We start from the raw sequence: 26,638 nt of genomic DNA on the forward strand, positions 1-26,638 counted from the left end.
TAATTAATGTGGTTAGATGAGACGCAGTGTTATATAAATAAAATGATTTGTAATTTAACTTAACATTCTCACACTCACCTAATCTAATTCAGGACCATGATCGTTGGAGCACATACCAGCGGCAAGGTGCAAAGCAAGAACCAATCATGGATGGGGTGCCAGTTCATCACAGTGTCCACTCAAGACCCCAATTTGGAACTGACATGTTAACCAAACACACAGATCTTTTGGAATAAAAGAAGAAAATCAAAGTACAAAGAGATGCAAACTCTTCATAGACAGTAGTCAGGCCAGGATTCAAACCTTGGAAATTGGATCCTGGAGGCAGCACAGCTAACCACTGTGCCACCATGTATTATACATAATGTCATCTATTTTGCATAGCTGCTTTTTATTTTGCTGGGTCATTGGTAGCTTGATCCCATACCGCCAACACTGGGTGCAAGGTAGCGATCAACCGAAATGGGAGAGTTACCTATCATACATCACACTCATGCACACACCCAGGAAGGGGCCAATGTAGTAGTGCCAATTTTTTTAACATACTTAACTTTGTGATGTACAATGTTTACAGACCACTCAAAATAAGCCAATGTAGTCCATTCAAATACTTTACAGGCGAACAACAAAGGTCTCTTGGTTAGACACAGTTGAATCAACTACTGTGTCACTCCTGGTGCCATCCGGGCACTATAGCTGGATTAAGAGGGTTCTGTAAACAGATTGACAGGTGGATTGTAATTCAGATATTAATTTTTACCATCCAAAATTCAAGTTACTTAGTGCTCAGCCAAACACTTTACTATAAAGTGTAAATAATGACCTGTTTAACTTGTTGTTATTAAATTGAAGCTTATTTGCTTTGGATTTATTGTAGAGTAGCTCATTGCTCTGCCACCAAACATCATCTAGAACATGGGTTTAATTTTCAGCCTAGCCACTGGTTGTCACCATACATTGATTAGTGACTGATCCACTATGTGTGTCTCATAATGGACTGTTACTCCATCAAGGGTTGATTTTTTCTTTTTGTCCAAAGCTGCCAGGATAGGTTTCAGCTACTCGGAATTCTGGAATGTATTATACAAGTTAAGAAAATGGATGACTATTTATTTCACTAGACCTGTTGTATAACCTCATGTGTTTATATATTTTTTGGAATTAGAATAGCAGTCTTTATGGCAGCTTTTGAACTTTGTTTACCTAAGGCAAAGTGCATTTTGCACAAGGGGGTTTATGGCCTGTTTTTAAATGATTTCTTTATCAGCAGTTGGAGGTGTAGCCTATACACTCATTCAATGTGCATCTAATCATTAACCTCGACCACAGCAGGCTGTCAAAGTACGGCTCATTATCTGTCTGTAATTCATATTCCCATCTGAACAGAGATGGAGTCAAATACTCCACATTCTGTGACAGGTCAGTGACTGTAAACAGCATTCATATTCTCTTGGTAGCTGAAAGCAAATATATGTGTCAGTCAATGCATTTGTGACAGTGTTCAGAGTGAAAGATGTTGTACATGAAACAGCTGCATACTACACATGTAATGCACATGAACATTCTGAGTAACATGGCAGTGCAGTGGTTATCTAGTTATCACAGCTGCTCCATAGACCCAGGAACCTTATTTCCATTTCTTTTATTCTTGGACTGTGTACATTCTCCCCATGTCCATGTGGTGTTTTCTGCAATTAATGCATTTTAAGTTGGTTAGCCACTCTACATTAGCCTAGTGTAAGTTGTAGTTGTTGCATTTTTGTCCCATTGAGGGTTTTGTTCCCATCTTGAAGCTTATGCTGCAGATAAAAGGTATGGCTTGTCACAGTGGAATACATGAATTCAAATAATATTACTAGATAAATATTTTAATTTAGGAAGAGGGCAGACTAGTATTATAGTGGCTAGTGTTTCTACCTCTCAGTTCAAAATTTGACACGTCATTTTCATTATAAAATCTGAATGTCCTACCCATCTCTGCATGTTTTATCTCTACACTACATCCCAAAGACATGGAATTTATTTCTATTGCCAAATCTAAGCTGACCCTGTATAAATGTATACCTCTAAACTGTAGTCTCATCTAAGGTTAGGTTTTTTAATAACTTTAAAAAGATTCATTATGGGTGCGTACAAGTCCTGCAGCGGATTGACATCGACACCCAAGATTGGTTCTTCCCTTGTGCTACTAGGATAAGGCCAGTCTGTACCCTTTAGTGCAGGGGTCCCCAACCCCCGGTCCGCGGCCCACTACTCACTCACTCAGTGAAGGGTTACAGCAAAAAGGCTGCCCCCTTCACTGAGGACACTTTTCAGAACGCTAGGCGGGCGGGGCTTTGCAGCGGCACAGAGAGATGAGAGAGTATTGCAACGAAATATTTTTATGTTTCTGACAGTTTCCCCATATGACACGAGTCTATAGAAATCTCGTTACTATGAAGTACATTTACCAGCAGATACTTTGATTACAACCAAGTGTCCTTGAAATGCTTGAATGAATCATCCACAGAGCAGTTAGTTCTGTGGTCGCAGCTCAGTTGTGCACATTTGCACAACGATCCCCAAACAGAAACATTGTAAAAAATGTTCTTTCTTTGAACTTTCCTCGTACTGTTTTTTTGCTGTTTTTGTTTTCTGTGGTTTTCAGTGATACCTTTTGCTTATTGCTCGTCAACAATTGAAAAACATCCATCGGCATTTAACTCATTGTCACCCTTCTATAGAAATGGCAGACACGAAAAAACGATAACAGTGTTAATGTTTGTGACATGCAGTCTGTTGGAATGACAAATGCAATGCATATGTCTTTGTTATATGCAAAAAAGTAAGAAAAATCTCAGGTTGCAAACGTATGCGAACTGCTGCATTTGAAAATGGCGAAAAAGCCGTTTTTATGTGGTTCAGTGATGCTCCTTCAAGAAACATTCCTATTAATGTGGCACTCATTCAAGAAAACGTTTGGTTATTAAACTCTCTTGGGACCTCCGTCAACGGGACAACACACTGTGAGCATGCTGTTTCCCTGCCCTGGCAATGGACAATCTTACACAGATGCTGCAATCGTGCTTTGGGATGCACTTCAGTGTGACGTTCCCTGTGTGGGGTTGATCCCAAAAGTGTTCAGAAACCACACAATATGAAGAAGAAGAAGAAAATTATTCGGCTTCTGATTGATAACTGTGTTGCCCACAACATACTTCCACATTCAGATAATGTTCGTGTTTAATTCCTCCCACCCAATTGCACAACAGTGCTTCAGCCATTGGGTTTGGGCATCATTCGCACCCTGAAAGTGTATTATCGCAAGGAAATGCTGAGAACAGTTCTCGTCAGCATAACTTGTAGGCAGGAGGACATTAAAATTAACACGAAAGAAACTATTGAAGCTGCTTCCATTTCCAACATCCTATCTTTGTGAAGCAATGTTTTCTGCAGTAACAGCAACCAAAATGAGATTACGGAGTAAACTGAACATAAGCAACACACTTTGCATGTCACTGTTTTCCATCATCCCCAGATGGGATCTTCTGGTTGCAGGAAAGCAAGTTCAGGACTCCCACTGATTCTGCATTATGGTAAGCTGTATAATTTCTATTACAATGTTATAACTTAACAATAATAGAAATGTAATGTAAATCATGTATAAAACTGCCCTACAAACCCACCCTAAACCCCCTATAAACCCATAAACCCAAACGCTCGCCTGGAAAAATTTTCTTCTAGTAAAGCGGTCCTTGGCGTTAAAAAGGTTGGGGGCCACTGATTTTGTGTACCCATTGAGAGAATTTCCTTCAGCTCTAAAATCCACACTTGTTTAGAGGCCCCTCATGTGCCCATTCAAATTTTTTTGATCATGTGGTCTTGTCCACAGTGATTGCTTCTCTAGTGCAAATACCTGCTGTATAAAATTCTTAACAGAAATATGCATTTCAAAACCGTGCTTCAATTACAGACCCGAAAACATAGTAATGTATGTAGATATGTGTACGCACATGCGCTTCATGTCCAATTAACAAGTATCAGAGCTCTATGCATGTGATCCTGAACTGGAATTAACAGGTATAAATATTGTCAGTGCCACATGGGTTAGACAAGCATCCCCAGCAGAGGGGGGGGATAATTCCTTACTGGAATCCTGGCCAGGAGAAAGGAAGGAATCAGACCCAAAATAGGTAGTCAGAAGGCATGGACAGACAGCCCATCAGACGCTGCAGGAGATATGTTACTTCCCAAATTTTGGGACTTCCATATGACCCAGAAGTACTTCCATCAGGCAGTGGCGAAGGCTCTGGAAGTACTCCCCAGTCCTTAATAAAAGGGACCACATTCCCTTATCTAGGCGAGTCCACAAATAACCAACATCGTCCGGTGACTGGCACCTTGGCATATCTCCATTCCTCTTCATGAATTTCTTCCACAAGCCATTCTCAAGTAAACGGTCATGGAAAAAAAGGACAGAAAAAATTGTGTAGGGTTGTACACTCACAATAAAATTTATAAAAACAGGTTTTCTGCCCCCCAAACGGCCATAAAATCTTGCTGACTACACCAAATGTGATGGATCTTGGAGTCAGCGAGCCCCAAACCCCCCAAACACGATAACACAAAGAGTACCTGGTTCAAATAATGGTGTGATTATTACACACAATTCCTCAAAAAATTGTCCCTAAACACAAACACATGTACAAAAATCTCTCTCTCTTTCCACAATTCCTCTCACCACCCGCCTCCAGTCGAGTGTTGCTCTATATCTTCCCAGCTCCAACTCACCTGGATAAGGGAGTGTGTTCCCTTTTATTAAGGACCTGGGAATACTTCCGGTGCCAGGGCCACTGCCCGATGGAAGTACTTGAGTGGCACATTTAGGTTAAGACCCTGATTGGTGTGATCAAAAGGTCAGTTTTGTAAGATATTGTGTAAATATTCTCCCAAATATAGTGTGAATAGTTAGACAAAAGAAGAATTAGGAAATGTGTAAGATTTCATTTAACAAAGTACAACTGTTCAGCAGAGCAGTGAACTGCTAGGTAAGGAGGAATCCTCTGAGTGGTGCTTTGTGTGGAAACTCATGACTGTCTAAAGCAGAGTTTCCCAAACTCGGTTTTTGTTCCAACCAGATTCCTAATCAGTGACAACACCTGATAGCACTGATCTCATTTAATTAGCTGGTATTATTTTTCTTTTATTCTACATTCAGAAAAGCACAGCAGCATGTTTATAAGACATTTAGAAATATTTCTGCTTTTGCTATAGATTTAAATGCTTAACTCTCTTTTGTTGATTTCATTATACTTTGCCCTTTTCTCTGTGCACTTTTTCCCCCTTTGTTGTATCTTAATAATGACAAATAAAAATGAGCAGAGCAGACACGCTGGCAAACAACACTGAATAATCAAAGGCTGCAACTGCTTTAGAGTCAGACACACTAATTAGTAAATAATGGATTAATTAAACAATTAGAACACCTAGAAAAGTAGAATGAAAATCAAGATGAAAATACTGTTAAAAACAAAAAAATACATTATTCCCATATAACTGCTTGGTACATTTTAATATTTTTTTTTTTAGCAAACTTAGTTTTCTAATTTCTATATTGTTCCCTAAACACAGAACTTGGGAAATAACAGTTTACTTCATTAGCCCAGGAGTCCAATTAAAAACAGAAGCTGGTTGGAACAAAAACCTGCAGCCACAGGGGGTCCCCAGGACGAGTTTGGGAAACACTGGTTTACGGTGATATTAATTATAAAGAAGTAAAATGACTATTTTGTCTTTAATTTACAATATACAAGTGAAAATGCAATTTTTTTCTTAAAAAAGGAATGTTGGTGAGCCAATTGTAACTAATAAAGTAAAAAAAAACTCGGCTTGTGGTCTATAGATATGTGCTAAAGTTAATTGCCAAATCCAAATTGTCACTCTGTGGGAATGGGAGTGAATTTACCCTTCAGTGAACAAGCTGTGTCCAGGGCTGTTTCCTGTTTGCACTCAATATTGTGATGGTCTTTGCACCCCCCAACAACCCTAAATGGGATTAAACAAGTTTGAAAATGTCACATTATGTTATAAACAAGTAGAAATGGAGCTCTGATGTTAAGCCAAGCAACAAATTCCATTAGAAACACTAAGACATTTTTCCTTATATTATTTAGAAGGACTGTAGGGTTCTTCAGTATAGCTTGTAAAACTGAATGCATTATGTAACTATTGTTGGTTGCAGTCATATACTTTATTTCTAAATTTGAATTTTATATTATAGGATTTACAGTTTGAGAAAAATGGTGTCATATTGGTTAATGCTGCTGCTGAGCCACAGCTCCAGCTTCCTTCCAGGTCATTATTTATGTGGAAGTGTCAAATTCTCCCCATGTCTCTATGTCCGTGGTAGCTGCTGGGTTTGTTTGTGTGAATCATACACATACCACCTGATTCCTCTTGGATTTTCCTCAAGGTACTGTGATGTTAAGTAGTGTGGTGACATGACTAAGGTTTTGTTTTTTAAAAACCAAGGCTAGAGGTTTTGTCTCCACTGCTGACAAACTGTATGATCCTGAAGAAGACACTGAAACTATGTTTGCTGCAATAATCCATGTAAACTATTGTACTGTGTCTATATACCTGTTAAGTATCATGGGATGATGTTTCTTTACGCTGTACAGTGCATGATTTGGCATGACTAATGGGATGTGTGCCTTTCCTAATGTTGCCAGGATAGGCCCTGGTTCTCACGATGCCAGACTAGATTAATGGATAAAAAGACTGGATTGATCCAACACCCCAAAGATATTCAGGCTATGTTCCCTAGCCCCTATACATTTGGATTGTTGGGAATGTGTGCAAAAGCCTACATTGTAATTAGTGCCCCATCTATAGTGGGTTCCTGTCTTGCAACCACTGCTGTAATTACAGCCTTCATTTCATTACATAATTTGAGTTAATGAGTTGGAAACATGAATGAAATTATTTCAGCCACAGTAAATAAAGTCTCACAAAAGTAGTAGTTTTACTAATAGTATTGGCATGTGTCTAGAAAGCAATGAAATTCTCACTTACATGTCTATCCAACATGCAGCTTTGCCACACTCCAGCACCATAAAAATAAGCTTGATTCAGAGACAGCTATCATATTTTCTTACATTAAGTCAACCACAGAAAAAGTGCAACTGAATCAATAAACACTGATCCACACCAAAATCTTTCTCAAATTCTCAGATTTAGGTGTGTCAAATCCATTTCTGAAATTGGAATTTCTTTAACTGTTTCCACAATATATCAGACTCAGCAAGAAATATTGGTTTCTTTTATGGCATAAATATTATTCATGCTCCGAATATTATCTGAACTATGTTTTCAGATGGAAAGAGTCAGCCTTCCTCATTTTTAACATTGCTCTAAATCAGTATTTTTTTTCACTCTTCTTATTCCTTCAAAACATTAGAAAGGTGCTTTTTTGTTGTCCAGAAAAGATAAAGTTGTTGTTTAAATGTTTTTTACAGATATATGCAAGGTCAGGTTGATCCACCCATTGTTTTGACCAAGTAACAAGTTCTGTAAGCAGACAGTAAAAGAATGCACACCCTTCCACAGTTTTCTTGGTAATACAAGTATTACTAGGGCGTTGTATTGTGTTAGCCCTTACGGATGTAGTGAGAAGTCAAGCAAAATGACACCTTTTATTGGCTAACTAAAAAGATTACAATATGCAAGCTTTCGACATCTTCCCTGAAGAAGGGGCCTGAGTTGCCTCGAAAGCTTGCATATTGTAATATTTTTAGTTAGCCAATAAAAGGTGTCATTTTGCTTGACTTCTCACTACATTGGTAATACAAGAAAACTATGAGTAACTAGTTGAGGATCTTCTCTCTTCCTACCTAGCACTTGGGTGAAACTTGTCTTTAAAAATGAATTTACCACACTCTCATTTGGATTTACTCTCTGAGAACATGGGTGTGGTCTCTGATGTATTCCTTGTGTGATTTTGGACAATCACACAAGAAAGAAATTGTTATTGTTGAGGAACGTGAGTAGAGGTTCCACCAGGACATGGTTCAAATGGAAAGACGTTGTAATTGAAAGTGAAGTGAGTCTGTGTTAGCAGGCATCTATTAGTCATTCCACCATGAAGCACCTTCAGAGGATTCTATGAGGAAAATACTATCAAGTGACTACTTTTTGTAAGTAGTAATTATATTTTAAACAATTCTGTGTGTCATTTCCAATTTTTCGAAGTCTAAGTAATTAATTTTAAAAAATATATTATGGTGTTTTCTTGAGAGTAGTGCTATTTAATTTTATACCTTCATCTGTTAAAAATCTGATGTGACAGAACAATTCTGTTGCCAGATTTGTTGAAAGATCAATTTTTGAAGGAAGTGATTTTTTTTAGACCAATGTAATAAGACATTCAGGAAGTGATTTTTATTTAGTCTAACAAACTAAGATATTTTCACAAATTAGTGCATAATATGGCTTATTTGTTTATTTTTTCAGGTTTAGCTATTTTAAAAATGTCTAGAAATTGGGAAGAGTCTGAAATCACGCTTCAGTGAACCCCCTTCTGCAAGAGAATATGAATTAGATTTTTCAGTCAAACCAGTTTGTTCATTCAGCCAATAGCTAATTCTCATTCAGAATCTTTTTAAAGTTGTCAAGGTTTCTGCTTCAAGTATATGACTCAAGTATTTATCCCAGATTCTTACAACACTTTGTGCTTTTTTGTTCATCCACAGTGAACATGGTATAACAGGGTTAAGACATATCCTGAATATATAAACAATTATTATTCCAAGTTAATATACTGGATTATAAAAATTAACTGTGGTGTTGGCTGAGATTGGCTCCAGCAGACCCCCGTGACCCTGTAGTTAGGATATAGCGGGTTGGAAAATGACTGACTGACCGATAAAAATAAATGTAAAGTCTCAGTAATTATTTTTGTTTAATTTAGACTGCTATGTCTGAGTTCCAAGTCTTTGAATTAGACTAACTGGATAAAGACACAGAAATTAATATATTGATAATAAATGCTCCACGTCATACTTTGTCCTTTTGCAAAGATTTTGGGTGAAATTATTCTGTGATTAGTGAAATTGTATGCTGAGCTCCTGTGGGGGTTCTTCTGCGAGGTCAGACAGAGATGCTGCATACTCTTTGCTGAGATGCTTTTCTACTCCTCTTTCTTTGGCCCACTTTGTCTTGTGTGGGTTAATAATTACTCATGGATTGCATTTGCAAGTTTATTAATTGTCCCCAATTGTGACAGTCCTTGTTAAACACAAGTTGCAGTGACTAACAGACAGTCATCTCGATGAAACCTTTACAGTATATTCTGAAATCCTCTTCAGTTATTTCTCAAGTTAATCCCCATTTGTTAGACATTCTCAATTTGTTGGTAGGCCATATCCTGTCTCATTCTGTGTGTCTGAAGTGGGCATTGTTCCCATGATGACATAAGACAACTCCTCGACATTCAAATTTGATTTCAAATAAGATTTAAAAGCTATGTTAGAGCTTAACTGTACACTCTGTCTTTCAATGCCTCCTTAAATAATCTCCACACCTTAGGATGTTCTATTATACAAACCTATGGTAAACTGGAAAAAACAGAATGGGGTCTCACTAAATCACTTTTAGATAAATGTCATCTTGCTTTACCTGTACACACAATAATAAAAATAATGTCCATAAGCATTATATGTCTGTGATTGACTGAACTGGATGAATGGATGGATGGAAAAATTGTAAGTAAGAAATTTAACTAAGCTAAGAACAAGCACAGTTTAAGTTTTATATGACAACCTCCACTGATATTTGGCATGCAGGGTTCAGACATCATTGTCATGCAATGTAAGAATTTATTCAGACATCCATCCATTTACTAAAGCTTCTTAACATACTATAATCTTAGGGTCACAGGAAACACTGGGTACAGCAAACATCATTCCAAGGCATTTTACAAGTGTGCACTGTGATTCTGGGGTACTTGCTGCCTGCACATCTTATGACCCAGGACATCGATTGTCATGACCAGTATTAACCAATGGTGAGTGAGGCAGACAAATAAGCCTTTAAGATCAGGTTCATGCAAGTGTATCAAAAGAACAGAGAATTTAAAGTGCCCCATAGTGCAAAACTGTGTGATAAATAAATCATCCAATAATTAGTTCATTAAATAAATCTGTAAAATCTGAGCCAATGTCAGTGTCTTAGGGTTCAAATGAATAATCCAAATAAATTAAAACACCCAAAATGGAGAGATACAGCCATTACATCATTTCTTTGCACTCTCTCTGTCCTCATCGGGTCAGTGGGAGACATTAAAGTTGCAGCCTGTCACACACATCATCAGTCCAGCAGTTTCCAAGTAGTTTTACTGTGGGAGCACAGGAAGGATAAGTGGCATAGTCAGGGTCACTCTGTCCAGTGGATTTACAGACTAAACCAGCAGCCTTATCCATTATGCCACAATGTCATGCCTTAGGCATAAGGAAGGAATCAGTCCTGGATGGAGTGCCAGTCCACCACTGGGTACACTCACTTGTACACAGCTAGTTTAGAGCTGACATTGAACCTAACATGCATGTCATAAGAACATAAGAAATTTGACAAATGAGAGGAGACCCATTCCTCCCATCAAGCCTGTTTGTTTGACTAATAGCTAAGTTGTTCCAATATATCATCTAGGTTCTTCTTAAAGGCTGTCAAGGTTTCTGCTTCAACTACATGTCTTGGTAGTTTGTTCCAGACTGTTAGAGTAAAGAAGTGCTTCCTGGCTTCAGTTTTAAATGCACTTCCCCCTAATTTCCACCAATGTCTTTAATTTCCTAGGAGAAAATCCACATAGGTGCAAGAAAATCATGTGCATAGGAAGTGTTTAGGCTGAGAAGGGAGACACTAGCAGGTTAGTTGATTTGTAGATGATCTCTTTGTAAGACAGAGGCAGAAATTAAACAGGTAAAGTCCTATGAAAGGCCAATCAATTGCAGGACATACTGGATCATTTGCAATGTATCTATGATAGTATCATACTAGCAGATTAAGATCAAACTATGTAGTTCAATACTAAGAGGAGCTAAACCTCATGTCTAATTGCTGTGTCATGAACAGAGGAACTAGATCAGTCAAAAGTTTAACTCATCTGCAGCAGGTTTTGTTTGATTGCCCATTAACAGCAGCGCTTTTGCAAATGACATCTCAATTAATAATGTGCCATTACACATTCCTACTGATTTTATGGGACAGAGCACAGGAAATAATGATATCCATATGTAACATTGATAAAAAATAATTGCAATTGTTTAGCTATATTTAATGAAAATGAGTGACTTTGTCATTATTGTAAATTTGATTCAGTTCAAATATATCTAAAGGCCCTGAAATCCATATATGGAAAGTAATGATGACGAAAGGTACACATTAGTTGAATCATATCTGAAGCATAATTCTCTCTCTCTCTCTATCTCATTTCCCAACTGTGTAATAATCAAATTAATCCAACTGTCACCAAAGTGTATAACATACCTAGTAAGAGGGTGGATATTATTTGTAAATGTCATATCACAGTGCAAATTTCACAGTAGAACACAAGCTCTATGTAATATACATATTGTGGAAAATCTTTTATAAGATCTGGAGGATACACACAAAAGTATTTCCATGACACTCCAAGTAGTACATCATGAAAGAAACTTGCAGGATATTTCAATGCATACTTTCTTAGTCAGGGGTGTTGACAGTGTCTTTTTACTGAAGATTAATTGCTGAATGTATGTTGATCTAAGTTAAAATTGATCCGTATTTCTCTATTTCTTATATTATGAAATGTAAATATTTCCGTGCATCGCTTGTCTTTTTCTGTGATGCTGACTTAATTATATTTGATTCAGTATAATGCCATACTTCAGTTAAAATCTAAAATATGGTTTCCATATTTTTTAATGGCATGTAGGTGCTTTTTCATGTCAGTTAGTCTTGTTACTGTAAATGCGTACAAAGACCAGATCAGCACGGAATCATCCAAAGCCGATAGCACACTTTAACTGACCTACTAATACCAAACAAATTGAAAGTTTATATCTAACACACACATCTTTGGACTGTGAGAGGACCACTAGAACACTCAGAGAAAACCAAAAACTATACAAACACGAGGAGAGCATGCAGACTCCACAACCATAATTGCCAGATGTATATGTGAACCCAGTTTCTCCCGCACTACTAACCGTTTTGCTGTAAGTTACTTGAATCTTAAGAAGAAGTCTTGTTGACTTAGCTAAGCGTGTTGCAACCTCTTATATTAGTTTAGCCATCCATTTTATAACTAGTTCAGAATAAGGAAGACAGGCCTATCTTGGGTATGTATTAGGCCAGCAGATTTTGTCAGTCCGTGAGTAAAAACATCAGAAATGATCCAGAAAATTTGAGAAATCAAGAAAGCATCTCCTTAAAAAAGAGAAGCATATGGGAATAATTCTCTTTTCAATTGTGTATATCAGTAGCCTTTAAGCATTTTTGATATTCTTTTGAGCAATACAGCATTGCTTCCCCATGGCACTTGCTTAATTCAGATGTGATCCTGGTATCGAGTAAGTAGTACATGCTCAGCATAATTTCACAAGCATTTTCTTTTTGCCAACAATACAAAACAAACTTTCAGGTTATTGGTTGGCTTTTGGAATAGACTTCTAGATTGTATAAAAGGATGTAAAAAATTATGGATAAATGTTTTACGAATAGCAGTAAATACTTTTCTTGTTTTTTCTTTTAAGTGTATTCTGGGTTTTATCTGTATATTTAAAAAAACGTGACTTATGAAATTCAGTGGTAAAAGTGAAGCAGACTGTTTAGATATTTTAACAGTTAACTAATTCAAGAAATGGTACTCTGTGTCCAGACAGAATGTTCCAACTCCTAAGATTTCTAATGATTTCCAAACCAGTTTTACCTCACAGAGCAAAGGAAAAAGCAGATTGGTAACATAACAGAGTTTCATAACATTGCCATCATTATTGTCACACTTTGAAGGACTGTACTGTACATTAGAAAGAACTAACGTACTGTACCTAAGGCTTTAATTATTAACTAAAATAAATGAGTGTATAGTGTTTATGTCACAGCAGAGCAATCAAGTCTGCAATATGTGTGTTTTGTCATGGAGACAAATGAGATGCTACTATAAAAGTGAATGTTAATATTAGTTTAATTATATACATTTTGAGAAAATTGCCTTATTTTGAACAGAAATGTACTCATCCAATCATGAAAAATGTTGAGTGGAGAAGAAAAGTGATTACTTGGGTTTATTTAAAAAATACTTTCCAAGTCATTAAGTTTAATTTTTTTAACCTCAGGACTGAAATTAGTTTGGTTTTAATTCCTTAGCTAAAAAAATGTATTGTAAATTTTTGTGTGATTTTGGAAAATATCTATTAATACAAAATGAGCAATGCTAGCATAGAGTCAGTATCAATATTAACCTAAGAAAGGAGAAAAGGAACTGAAATAAGTTCCCCATCCAGCTATTAATATTAGTTAAAACACACTAATTTATTAAAATTATGTAAGTAAGTAGAAATTTAGAAAGGAACTGATTTATTGTATAACAAGACAGCCAAGAAGATCTGGGGCTGGATGCAATTGTTGTATATGTGGTATTGAAAGATTAGGGGCTGTGTGCCAGAGATCAGGGTTTAAGCCACTGAAGCTTCTCACCCCCTGACGCCACTGTCCATTTTTAAACCTGTCATTATGTTTATATCAGTTAGAGCAGTTACGCCGTTCCAATGTAATTAATTAGTTCAAACACTATTGTATTTAGCTGCAGTCTTTACAATAATAATCTGCGATAATGTTGTTCAACCAATTCAGTCTTGTATATGCTTACATATGCTATTTTTCCACAGAAGTGACATGTTTATGCTCTTCTAGTTAACTTACCTAAAGCAGCTGGAGAAGGATGCTGCTTTGTGAGCTGTTTATGCACGCACATTCTGCCCGATGTTTGGTTCACTTGTATTGGGTATCTGAGCAGCTGTCAGGCGAGTAAAAGTGGAAAATGTACAAAATATATACTTTCAATTAACTGCTCTCAATGTAAAATTGAAACAGCAACCGCATTCCTAGTTGAAGCTGTTGTGACGGGCACCCACAGCTGAGGCAATACCTCCCCTGGGACACTAGAAGGCAGCCCTCCTGGGCGGCTGTGGTACCACGGACTCCCGCAGTGCACACTGGGAGCTGGGGTTTCATACAGCCCTGGTGGGTTCCAGGTGGAGCTGCAGAGCTTATCAATGGACTTCCACCACACCTGGGATTGATTCCAGGTAATACTAATGAGTCACCTGGAGCACCCCCAGGAGTAGACTAAAAGGAACCGCCTCACTCCAGAGCCAGAGTTGGGAGGAGGTGGATGAAGCTTGCCTGAGAGAGAGTGGAATTGGAAGAGAAGAGAAGAAGAGAACAGGGCTGTGAATTATGCTTAGATACTGTGCTGTGGAGAAAGAAAAAAAACACTCCCTAGCTGTAAATACTGTAAACTGTGTGTGTTGGACTGGAATTTGTGTCTGCATGTCTGTGTCAGGTTAGGGAGGCTGTACACTCCCCGGTGGTCCACACTGTATACCATGTTACTCCATTTTAAGATGTATGAGTTCACAAATTCACCAGTGCTTTTCACTGGGAAATTCTGAAAAATGAAAACTTTGAACAGCATGATCTGTTTGAGATCTCTGAACAAAAGTTGAACAAATTTCTTTGAAGAAAAGTGTGCCATATATTAACAAAATTGATCCCCAAAGGGGGTTCAATTGTTTCAGGCAGACAGACAAACAGACATTGGCTTTCGCAATAGGTGCTCTGTACATTATATGCGCTAGAGAAAGTCCTGAGTCTTGAACTCTAAAGTGTTAGCTATAAGAAAAGATTTAATCGGTTGCATCTTTTGAATTTAAACAAATCAAGATCAAAGGGAGACATGATTAAAATGTTCAAGAATAAGAAGAGAATGAGTATGGTGAATCCTAATTTTTTTTTACTTTAAATTGAATTCTGCTAAAAAAATTAATGGAGCACAGTAGAAAACCTGTTAACGGTAATCTTTACATAAACATTAGGAAATTCATCTTCACTCAGAAAGCTATTGGTAAATGAAATAAGTTTCCATAGTATTTCAGCATGGTACTGTAGGTAGTAGCATTTCAGATCTCAGTTTCATGATAATTTGAAAAATGTAAGTAAATAGGTATTGATGAGCCAAGTTTTTCTATATGGTCAATTCTTGTCAAAATTGTCTATAGTATAATATAATCATTTATGTTATCTAATTAGATTAAGCCCTAAAAACAATGTTATACCTATTTTGAGGATTAAATACTGCACATTGTATTTGCATTAAAAGTTGTATTCCTCTCAGCAAATGGCATTGATTTTACCTTCAACATCAATTGCTGACTGTGCATAATAGGACTTACCAAAGGTCACAATAACTGCTGAAGTAGTCAGTGCTGTATTGTTTTAGATACCTGAGGGAATTTCTGGCTTAAAGATCACTAGTTAAGGTCAAGCAGCTTACATGAATAAAGCATGTCAATGACAGCCATCTGTATGTGCTTTTAAATTCCATAAATGCACGGTGATTATTCTATTTGCTATAGGCCAGATTTTACAACCCTGTGTAATAGAAGCAGTGGACTCAGAAAAGAAGATGTATGGATAAAGGCCAAATGAGCAAGTGAATTAAGAATTCTGACAGGTTACACTGTTCTTCTTACCAAGAAAGCAAGAATGACATATGACAGTATGGACAGTAGTCAACAGAATAGCCCCTCCAAATAAAGCACAGTGTTGCTTCAGGGGACAGAATGTGAGCATCAAATTGCAGGATGTAGTGCAATAATGTCAGAACTATGATTTTAAATTACTGTCAAATTAAACTGTCACATGCACATTGACTCATTGTCACACCAGGTCTTGTCTTAGGCTCTTTTTGATAGCTTTCTGAGAAGCATAATGCCATCTGCTGAGGCGAGAGAGTGTTGCATCAATTAAAATAATGCAAATTGTGCATCACAAATTTTTAGGACTGGCTCAGTTTCAGTGTTTCTAGATGTGTGGTTTTCCCAACAAATTCGGCTATTTTTGATCGGTATCCATCAGGAACACAAATTTTTAAGAAACATTTTGTAAAACAATGCCTCCTCCACTTTGTTAGCATGCTCATAAATCTTCCCCCCAACTCTTTGATGGTAAATACCCATTTCATCACTCTCAGATATCAGACGGGGACACCACAAATATCTCCACACAGCAGTACAGTGTGTATGTTTGTATACATCGGTTATTGGGGTGGTTACTAGGTGGGTTTTGAGCTGGAATCTTTTTTAAGACCTAGAAACCCTGCTCAGTTTTGCAAATTTAGCAGTGGATGTCAAGTTCGAAAGCCAATGAAGTAAAAATCGAAAAGGTGTTACTGTTCAGTATACTGAACTGTTATTTAAAAGGCAGATGAAAAGCTGATATGCTAAATGCATTTAAAGGGAGAAAAAACACAAGGCAAAGGCAAAGAATTGAAATATAAACATAGTGGATTTACCAGATATATTCCAGGGTTTGTTCTACTACTGTAGAGTATACATTGCCCTCCAATCACATGACCTCTTTATTAAAATTACTACTTAGAAAATTGGCTGTAGACAATGTTAACAACTGGCAGCATATTAAATGGAAGACAGCCGCAGTCCAAAGCACATCATGACATCTGCCAGTTACTGTTAATTTTAAAACGCTGGATCATAAGTAACATTTTTAATAACAGCTTTAAATATTGTATCACATGTTAACTACTCTAGTGGTCTGCTCACCAGAACAAAATACAATTTCTTATCTATAGTATTGCAATCCAATCTTCTCCATATTCTTGACTTTTTTCTCATTTATACTAATAAAAGGCAAAGCCCTCATTGACTGACAGACTGACTGACTGACTCACTCATCACTTTACTCATTTCTTACAGCTTACTTACAAAAGTTAAGCAGGTTTCATTTCGAAATTCTACGCGTAACGGTCATAACGGTCGACAATGTCCGCCATGCTAAACTTTCTTATTTATGGCCCCATCTTCATGAAATTTGGTAGGCAGCTTCCCTGCGCTAACCGAAATCGATGTACGTACTTATTTTTGTGGTATGATGCCACTGTCGGCCACCATATTGAACTTTCCAACGGTCTTTGTTACCTATGGGCCTATCTTCAGGAAATTTGGTACGCCTCCCACGTTGTTGGCTGCCTGCCAATATAAGAACGTCCATTGCTCCGGTCTCTTCATTACCTTCCTTGCTTCGCCACGGTATTCATGTCTCCCTGCTGATAACCATAGCCTTTTTATTTAATCCACGGCTTCTCCGCTGTTTCATTGTTCGTTTATTACGATTATAGTTATTGTGTAGGTATTTTAGACTTACTTTACATTGTTCAGGTACCCATTTCCTTTATCATTCCAACCGTACCCCCATTAACATCTCTATCGAGGCGATCACCATCGATCAAAGAACTGTCACTTACCGAGTGGTTTCCATGCCCGGAGATGCCGCCTGCCTTTTCCATTCTCTGTGTTACATATTGCACGGCCATATCAGGCTCACTCTTGATATCCGAAGGAACATTGTGTCTTATGTATTGAATGACTGGGACAGGTTCGAGGTGTGGACTGATGACGGTACAGGAGATAATTATACTACACAGGAGCACTAGAAGAGTGAAATGCTTAAGCCCTTCACCTATGGTTCTGCATGTGAGTTGATGGCTGCCGCTGAATTGTTCAGTTGTTGCTTTCAAGTGTACCGAAATGGCCAAATATTTTACACCTTTGGACAACCGCCAATGCCTCTTAAACATCTTAGATTGACAGGTGACGATTTCAGTAGTGGACACTTTGATGTTTATGAATGTTTAAACTCTCAAAAGCTGGATGCGAAGTTATCGATGAAACCGGTTGTATGCTTACAACGGTTGACAGATGCCAAATGTCACTTCCACACAACAAGTCCTGCAAATATTGTCGTAATTGAAACAAACCATGAAACTCAAACCGATTATGACAGCAGCAACCCAGGCTGTGAGATTTGAGGCAAGATTGCTGTTCACATGGCCAACTGTACGTTGCATGCTCAAGAGTAAGCTCAGCGCACAGCTTGGTCATATTACAACCGGACGGCCGAACTGACAACGTGGCATACGAAGAGATCCTTAACAAATAATTATTGGTATATTTTCCCTCAGTTTAAAAAGGTTTACTTTTCTTCTTAATAAAAATTGTAAGGCAGTACTTCGCCGCTGCGAAGCGTGGGTATTTTGCTAGTGTTTTAATAATTAAGATCAGAAACCCCAATAAATCCTTTCTTCAGTTTTTTTGTTTATGGCTCATCAAACCATTCAGGTCACACAAGTTGCCTGGTGGCAATTTGAATTTGGCACATTGCAAAAAATATAAATAAATATGCAATTTTCTAGCTGTGATGTTAGTTAAAAACATGTCTTCAGTACTGAGCAAGAGTTAGCTGTTTGGTTGCAAAGTGTGTCACATGACCCATCAAGGCGTGTTCATGTCTTTGTCGGGGCAAACTAAAGAAAACAAGAAAACGCAACCTCAAAGAGAATGTCCTGCCTTCACTGTTTTAAGATCTTTGGCTTAAGGTATCAGACTCCAGAACTGGCGAAGTACCTTTGATGGACTTTATTTGAGTTTGAAGTAACTGCTAGTAATGATGACAATGCTTTAGACAGCATGAGCAAAACTCTGCTTTCGCTAATAGAGTATAAAGAAGTATATTACACAGAGCATGAAACATTGAAATATTGTACAAGTATATAAACAGCATAGCATAGCAGTGGCCTAGTACAACATATTTTTATGTGAATCTTACATGTTTATTGTTTTCAGTCTGAGAATTATTATGAAATAAATGATGCTGCTAGGCGGCACGGTGGCACAGTGGGTATTGCTGCTGCCTCGCAGTTAGGAGACCCAGGTTTGCTTCCCGGGTCCTCCCTGCGTGGAGTTTGCATTTTATCCCCATGTCTGCGTGGGTTTCCTCCCACAGTCCAAAGACATGCAGGTTAGGTGGATTGGCGATTCTAAATTGTCTTTAGTGTGTGCTTGGTGTGTGGGTGTGTGTGGGCCCTGCGGTGGGCTGGCACCCTGCCCGGGGTTTGTTAACTGCCTTGTGCCCTGTGTTAGCTAGGATTGGCTCCAGCAGACCCCCGTGACCCTGTAGTTAGGATATAGAAGGTTGGATAATGGATGGATGGGTGATGCTGCTAACTAACATAAGCTAGATATCAAAAGTATATACACACAATGAAATTCCAACTTTTACTGAAGTAAAGACAAGCTTTTTCACCATTAACACCTAAGAATATATAAGTGAAACACAAACAAATTGTTTTTAGGAAGTAATACGTAAGATAGAAAGAATCAGACAATTAAGTTGTAGCTGTTTGGATTTGAGGAAAAATATTTCGGATCTTGTTCAAGAGAAGTGTGCTTTCATTTGACATCAACTGAAGTAATTCAGATGAGTTTTAAATAAAATCAGCTGTTCCTGTGGAATTTTCCTGAAGGTTTTTTTTTGGTTGCACAGTGCAGAGATAACTATAGACCATTAGAAGCTAACAAGCAACACAGATTGGAAGAGATATCTTAAAACAATTCCAATACAATACATATATCTTAGACGGTTGAGAAGGCCTTTCATAAAAGGTGGACAAAATGTGGCACCAAAAGGACATACAAAAGTGAGGACATCCCTTCAAAACTGATGACCAGGCAAATCATAGAAGTTACCAAGAGGCCAACTGAGCAACAAGAATTTATGGCCGTATCTGGCCACTCCTTGCATATTACTAACGCTTTGAGTAGGTTTATTATGTCGAAACCATGGGATAGGATGGTAAAACAGAAAAACTCACAAAAAAGAACGTCTAAGCCTGTGTACATTCGTAAAGGTGGCACATTCACTCTTTATGGCTTATGGTCTGATGACTCCAAAGCAGAACTTTTTGCCAGGCAGTGTGATCTTTTGGCCAAAGCACTGGATTTGTACAGGTTGACAGTACAATGGTCACTTCTAGCTGACTGTGGGAGCCTACGCAGGTCATTTAACTTGCTCATGTTCCAATTATGAAAAAAGTCCAAAAGCTGTGCTATGTCACTGTGATTGTAGAGTGCCCAAGTGATACACTATAGAAGAGTCATACTAATGCTTCAAAAACACATTTTTTGAAAATATTATTATAGCCTCCCTGTATGTGTATTAATTTGGTTTTCTCTGAGTATGCTAACTTGTAATGCTCTTGTTTATCCACATAAATATTCCTTCCTCTAATTGCAGCCACAGTCTTCCTGGAGTTCTGGAAGCGAAGAAGGGCAGTAATTGCTTATGACTGGGACTTGATTGACTGGGAGGAGGAGGAGGTTAGTAATATTTATAGACTTGTCAGAAATGATTTTAAAGTAATTAGGTAAATTTCTATGCTTTCTGAGGTTTGAAAGATTGATTTTGTTTTTCTTCTCAATTCTTGTAGTCACTAAGCCATAGCTATTGCCATTTGTAACATATGAAAAAGTAAATGTTGATGAATGGATGAATAAATGGCCTGTGTTCTCTACTGGTTCTGTAATCATTGCCTATCTAGATTATTTACTTCTGCTGTCTATAGTACAATATTACCTGCATTTAGTAAAACTGGGATAAAAATATTGTTTCAATATTTAGATATATCTTCAATTTGATCTCAGTTGCTACTATTTCTTAAATGCTAAACCAGTAAGGTAAAGGTTATAATCCAAATTGCATTACAATAAATATTTTCAATTTAAAATTTATATTGTGATACATACAAAAATGATGAGACCAAAATAAAAATGAATTAATTAGGATAGGAAATTTTTCTGTTCTGTATTAGACAGCCCCATGCTTGTTTTAACATTTTTCCCCCCAACTGGCATTGTTTGGCTCTTTGCATCTTTCATGTTCTTGCCCCATTGCCAATTGTGCATTAGTTTTTGGATGCTTAGTTTGCATCTTTTGTTTGTTTGTTTCTTTCTTTCTTTCTTTCATCTGTTTATGTTTTTCAGCAGTGTTTTTATTCTCAATCAGAGGTAGATATGCTGGGGTTTGTTATTGGTTTCTGACTACATAAAGAAACACCGTTCTTCCAGCAGGACAAAGGCAGAGGAAAGAGGACAATGTCCAAGAGATGAAAACAAAATCTTTAAAGAAAGCAAAGGGTCAAAACCAGGAAGACAAACTAATGTACACCAAAGCCCCAATTTGTTAGATCAAAACACAGCGTCTTTTAATGAAGCAAAAAGTCATTTGACCCTGAACACCAACATGGATGCACACTGTATGAATTGTTTGGTTGAATCCAAAGTCTTTGGCAGTGCACTACCTGAGACGCTGACCTTTATACTGTAGCACCTACTGTATGATGTCTTCAAGTGTGACTCCCAAAGGCCAAGCCCTCTAATGACAGGTCACTGCATCATAGCAACCTTCATGCAAAATAGTAGCGTCCATTAAACAGCAAGATTAACGCTCGGATAATTCAAAACAAAGCCAAAATTGAATAAATACCTCTTTAAAGCATAACTTTTTTGTCAAATAATACTAAATGTGAATAGTTTATTCTTATAAACGTTAGGCAAAAAATAACAAATATGCTAAGAAAAAGCATCAAAGCTTCAAAATAAATTTAAGCAGCAAATGTTTTCAGTGCCAACTCAAAACACATGCAAATGAAGTACATACTTGCAGACTCTTTAATGAAGGCTCAGCCATAACTTCCTCCTTGGGCTTTACACCACATGCTGCTTTTAGAAAATTTCTCTCTCTGCTATCCGAATGAGTGGTGTGGAGCATATGTATCAACATTTGGCTGCCTTAATGTCTTATTTCAAAACTTCCATGATTACTTAATATTCATGCATTAATGATTTTTGCATAGAGTAATTTGATTTGTAAAATTACATTAAGTTGCTGGATTAAAAAAAATAATCAAGTAAATTTGCTGTCGTTTTTGTAACTAATTAAACTTCAGTTCATCCATAATGAATTGGCATTCACTCTACTCAGTGAACTGTTTATAGTGTTTGTAATTTCAGCAATTTTTCATTTTCAGTTGATTCAGTAATTCTGTTTGTATCAGGCATACAAGCTGTTGAAGCACTTCACTAGCACTTTTTATTACAAGTGAATTAAGTAATCAAAGAACAAATTAAAGCAATAAGTTCATTAATGGGATGAAATTAATCAGTGTAGCATGGGAGGCCAGTGAATGAAGGTAATAATGCTGCGCAGCCTTGTACCTTGTTGTTTATATTTTCTATATAATGTTTGCAAACCTGAAATTTCTGAACAAATTCACCTGTATGCCATCATAGAGGTGGGGCTCCAGATGCAATAACCTTAATGTTAAAATATATGATGTGGACTAGTGATGAGCAAGACAGCTGACTTTTGTTACACATAAGATTTTACTAAATTAGAAGGAGGAGGTCTGCGGTGGGCTGGTGCCCTGCCCGGGGTTTGTTTCCTGCTTTGCGCCCTGTGTTAGCTGGGATTGGCTCCAGCAGACCCCCATGACTCTGTAGTTGGGATATAGCAGGTTGGATAATGGATTGATGGAGGAGGAGGAGGTTAGGAGCACACGCTGATACAGCGCATTTCTGCACCCACCACATGACAAACCAACTCAGGATCCCAGATATTAACATTAAAAAAAATGTTAATTTTCGAAATATTTCAATCATAGCAGACAGTGTGGCGTGGGGGCTAACATACACTGTATGACCATGAGCAAGTTATTTCACCTGCCAGTGCTCCAATTGGAAAAGCAAAAGAAATGAAACCAATTGTATCTCAAATGTCAGAAGTCACCTGGGATAAAGGTGTCAGCCAAGTAAGTTAATAACAACAAAACATAAATATCACTAAAAAGAGTTTTTTGGGGGATTTTTAAAGTTTTCTGGGGTGGAAACAAGCTGTGATGTTCCATGCCTGCAACCTTGGGCACCCATTCCTGTTTGGGACACCCAAGTAAGTTCATAGACCCGAGGGGGAACCAGCAAGAGAATGTGGGACACTGACCTCTACCTAAGTAGGAAACACAATGTTCTTTTTTTATCTTGTGATAACAGTAATGAGTTAAAAGTGGGTACAATATACACACATAAAGAACATAGTAAATAAAATTGCCCAGACAAAACTAAAATACTCTAAAAGAAAAATAACACAAAACAAACTCTTCGAATTCAAAGAGACATTAATCAAGACCAGAATCTCTCCCAACAGCACACAGTAAATGGAAGCAATCACAGAAAACAGTGTCACTCACACTGGTGATCGTCAGCTCTTCACGCTCCTCGCACCATCAAGCTCTGTATGCCCCTGTCATTTTGCATGTCTTAATTCTGTTCTGTATGCCCTAATAGATCCCTCATGTGCTCTGTCACACACGCACGCTTCTCAAGTTCCAAAACGCGGGCCCTCCTCTCTACACTGCCACTCACAGAGGCATATCATAGAGAGAATCACACTCTCTTTCCACACAACAGTGTCTTATTCTACACTGCTTCACACAGCAGCAAAAGGCATTGTGCTGATTCTCCACACCATGGTCTCACTGTGCTCCACCTTCCACCTACTTTTTAACTACCTGTTTTCTCCATAGCTAAGTCCTTTCTTTAATTTCTGGAGTTGCACTATGATGTCCTGTACGACAAACGTAATCCCCACCTCTGTATTACCTGGGTTTTCTCCAAAAAAACACCAGTAAAATTAATTATATTTTATGCCTGTTGTTCTCATCACCACAACAGAGCATTGTGCATTTTTGAAAGTGTGGCATCCTACATATTTTACGCACAAACCCAGGAAGGCACACTTCACAGGAACTCGCCCTTTGCAGTTACTTAGAACTGTATCACGGAATGTATTAAGTATTGTTTTTAACTTGGATCCGTCTTTAGGATTGCAATCATCATTGTCGTCATAACTGGAAAAATGGACATCGTACTACCAGAAAAATCAAAAGATATGTCGCTCATGGCTCAAAAAATATCAACACATGTCAGAAAATGAGGAGGTGATTTTTTTGTCACTTTAGAGCGTTATTTAAACGCTACATAACTGGTACATGCATGTGGAACTAGCTCAGGAAGATGCTTCCAGACACGGATTAAGCACCTTTCTTCTTGTGTCAATGCCACAAATTTCAGTGGCTGTGAAACACCCATTTGTTTAGCAAATGTTTTGTGAAGTTGTTATAAAGTTGTTTCATATTTAATTTATATTAGCCTCTTCTTGACATTATTCTTAGGTTTTTCACACCCTTATTGAGTTTTTAAATGTTAGGAATTTACCTATTATGTTGTTGTCTGGTTTGACTTCATACATTTATTTTGTAACTTTATATTTATCATTTCATCTGCGGTTTGTTTACTTACATGTGGTCACATTTTTTATGTGTTACCTGGGTGACAACCTGGATGAGTGTGTCCTGTGACGTTATAGAGGCACCCTTGTTCATTGAGGTTTAAAACGCTTCTGCAATTTGTTAGCGGCGTTTGGCTCTACTTTTTGACTTTAATTTTTGTTTCTTGTCTTGTGGTTTTGTTGTTCTAGATATTGACATCCCAGTAACAAACTTTGCTTGCCCTTTGACTATGTCTCTTCTCATGATCTCTTTTCTTGTGCTATATTTTTCTCAGTTAGCACAACAGAAGTGAAACTATGGGTTTTGCTGCACATTCAATTTTTTCACAAATCGCTAGATGTTGACGATAAGTGTGTTCTTCAAATCATGCCAGGGAAGCAAGAAAAAAAACGTTTTTGCATTAAAATAAATATAACAGGAGTGTGCAAGACACTGGAGACAACAGAAAAGAGGAAAGAAACAAAGCACTGTAGTTACTGTAGGCCCTTCCCACCACAAATGTGTTCCCTACCCATCAGGTAGTGTAGCTTGTCCACATTTTCTTCTGCTTTCCTTATGCTCTCACCTTTCTCCTCCTTCCTCTGGCCTGTTGTCTTCCCACTATTATCGAATGCTGGCCACCAGCTCTATTCCAGACTCTACACTCCTTACACCTCTGACTATCACATATTTTTAAGGCATGTGCAAGGACCATTTCTTGAAATATTCCTCAAATAATTTCCAGTGTCATAAATAGCCTTAGGACCTGCTGCGGCCATCCTTATAACACACCTCATATCTACCTTAGGTTTCCCTGCAATGACCCACTTCTGTCTAAAGGGCTAGGCAACCCTCAGATCATGTCTCAACTACAATGGATAGCAGTGTGTAACATAAAACAAAAAAGCCCACCGTGATACCACTTATTAGACAGGATGGTCCTTTTATTGTATGTCCCTTCATTCCCTTCTGCCCTTTTTGTTCCTCTGTACCCCAGGTCTTCCTATTAAATTGTTGGGCATCTTGTGACTTTGCTTCTTTTCTGCATAATATAAAACCCAATGGGGTATTTTTTCACAATGCATGTAAATGAAACACCTCTTTCTGATAAGCAGTTTAAAACATGGAATGCAATTTCATAAGAAGAAGTAAACTGGTTTAACAAACTGTTCAGAGCAGGACCTCTGTTGTTGGCCAAACCAGTTCACATTAATATATAGTTCTGTTTCAGGTCATTTCACACTTTACATCAAATCTGAATCCGCAGAATGAAAGCAAGATGTAAGAGCACTAGAAGCCTTGTTAAGTAGAATTTAGTTTCCAATAAAATTAGCTTCTGATTAATACCGGCTCACAGCCATCCGTACATTAAGATTGAATACATCCTTTAGGCCCTATATCTGTCTCCTTTTTTGCATGTCTGTCCTGTTTATAATATTGATGACTAAAAATAAAATGAACTCTTTGTTACAGTAACGCCTTTGGCCTATTCCACTAAATCAGTAACAAGAATTCAAAGACAATAAAGCTTTTCAGTAAAGTCTGTTGTTTTGCATGTTTTTCTTCTTTCTTTTTATTATTTCCTATAATCACAACCTGGAGAAAATGGATTGCATAGATTTACTTCAGTGCAGCAGTTGCAGTTCAGTTCATGATACAATTTACACCATCTCTGTGATGTTTGTATTTTTCTTCCATTATTTTTATGTATTTTGTTCAAGGAATTGTATTTGCTTATGCAATTCATAGACATGGTGCTGGTCTTCTAATGAATGAAGTGCAGCTTAATGGCTAAGATGGTGGACTGGAAACATAAAATTGCCACTTTGTTGCCACAGGATAGTCTTCTGACATGTGACTGTCCTTTCTAATAACCTTTTCCTTGCAATGAATAGCACTTTGACTTGATGTTTCTTTAACGAACATTTACATGTTTCATAATAAAACACCTACCCTTTCCTTGTTTCTGTATCTTTGACTTTGAATATCACTTGACATGTATTACATACTAGCTGATGTATCAAATTGATTTAACTCTGATTTTGTTTTTCTTCTTACTTTAGCGTTTGTGGTACTTAGCCTAGTGTTTCTCATTGTTGTGAGAGTCTTCCACCGTAGTAAATTAGGTCTAGGAGACACAGAGAGCTGAATTTCAAATAAATGTGA

The 26,638-nt window shown here is 37.6% G+C and overlaps 1 protein-coding gene across 2 annotated transcripts in view; it reads left to right on the top strand.

Annotated features, from left to right (window-relative positions):
• LOC120534250 (anoctamin-4) overlaps positions 1 to 26,638 on the top strand; it is a 384,157-nt gene that overhangs the window by 288,745 nt on the left and 68,774 nt on the right. For both annotated transcript variants that reach the window (XM_039761684.1, XM_039761685.1), the window contains one exon: positions 20,386 to 20,468. In XM_039761684.1, coding sequence (XP_039617618.1) covers positions 20,386 to 20,468 — 83 coding nt within the window. The remainder of the gene's footprint in view (positions 1 to 20,385; positions 20,469 to 26,638) is intronic.

Source organism: Polypterus senegalus, chromosome 8 (assembly GCF_016835505.1).
Source record: "Polypterus senegalus isolate Bchr_013 chromosome 8, ASM1683550v1, whole genome shotgun sequence".
In the NCBI taxonomy this organism is placed as follows: domain Eukaryota; kingdom Metazoa; phylum Chordata; class Cladistia; order Polypteriformes; family Polypteridae; genus Polypterus; species Polypterus senegalus.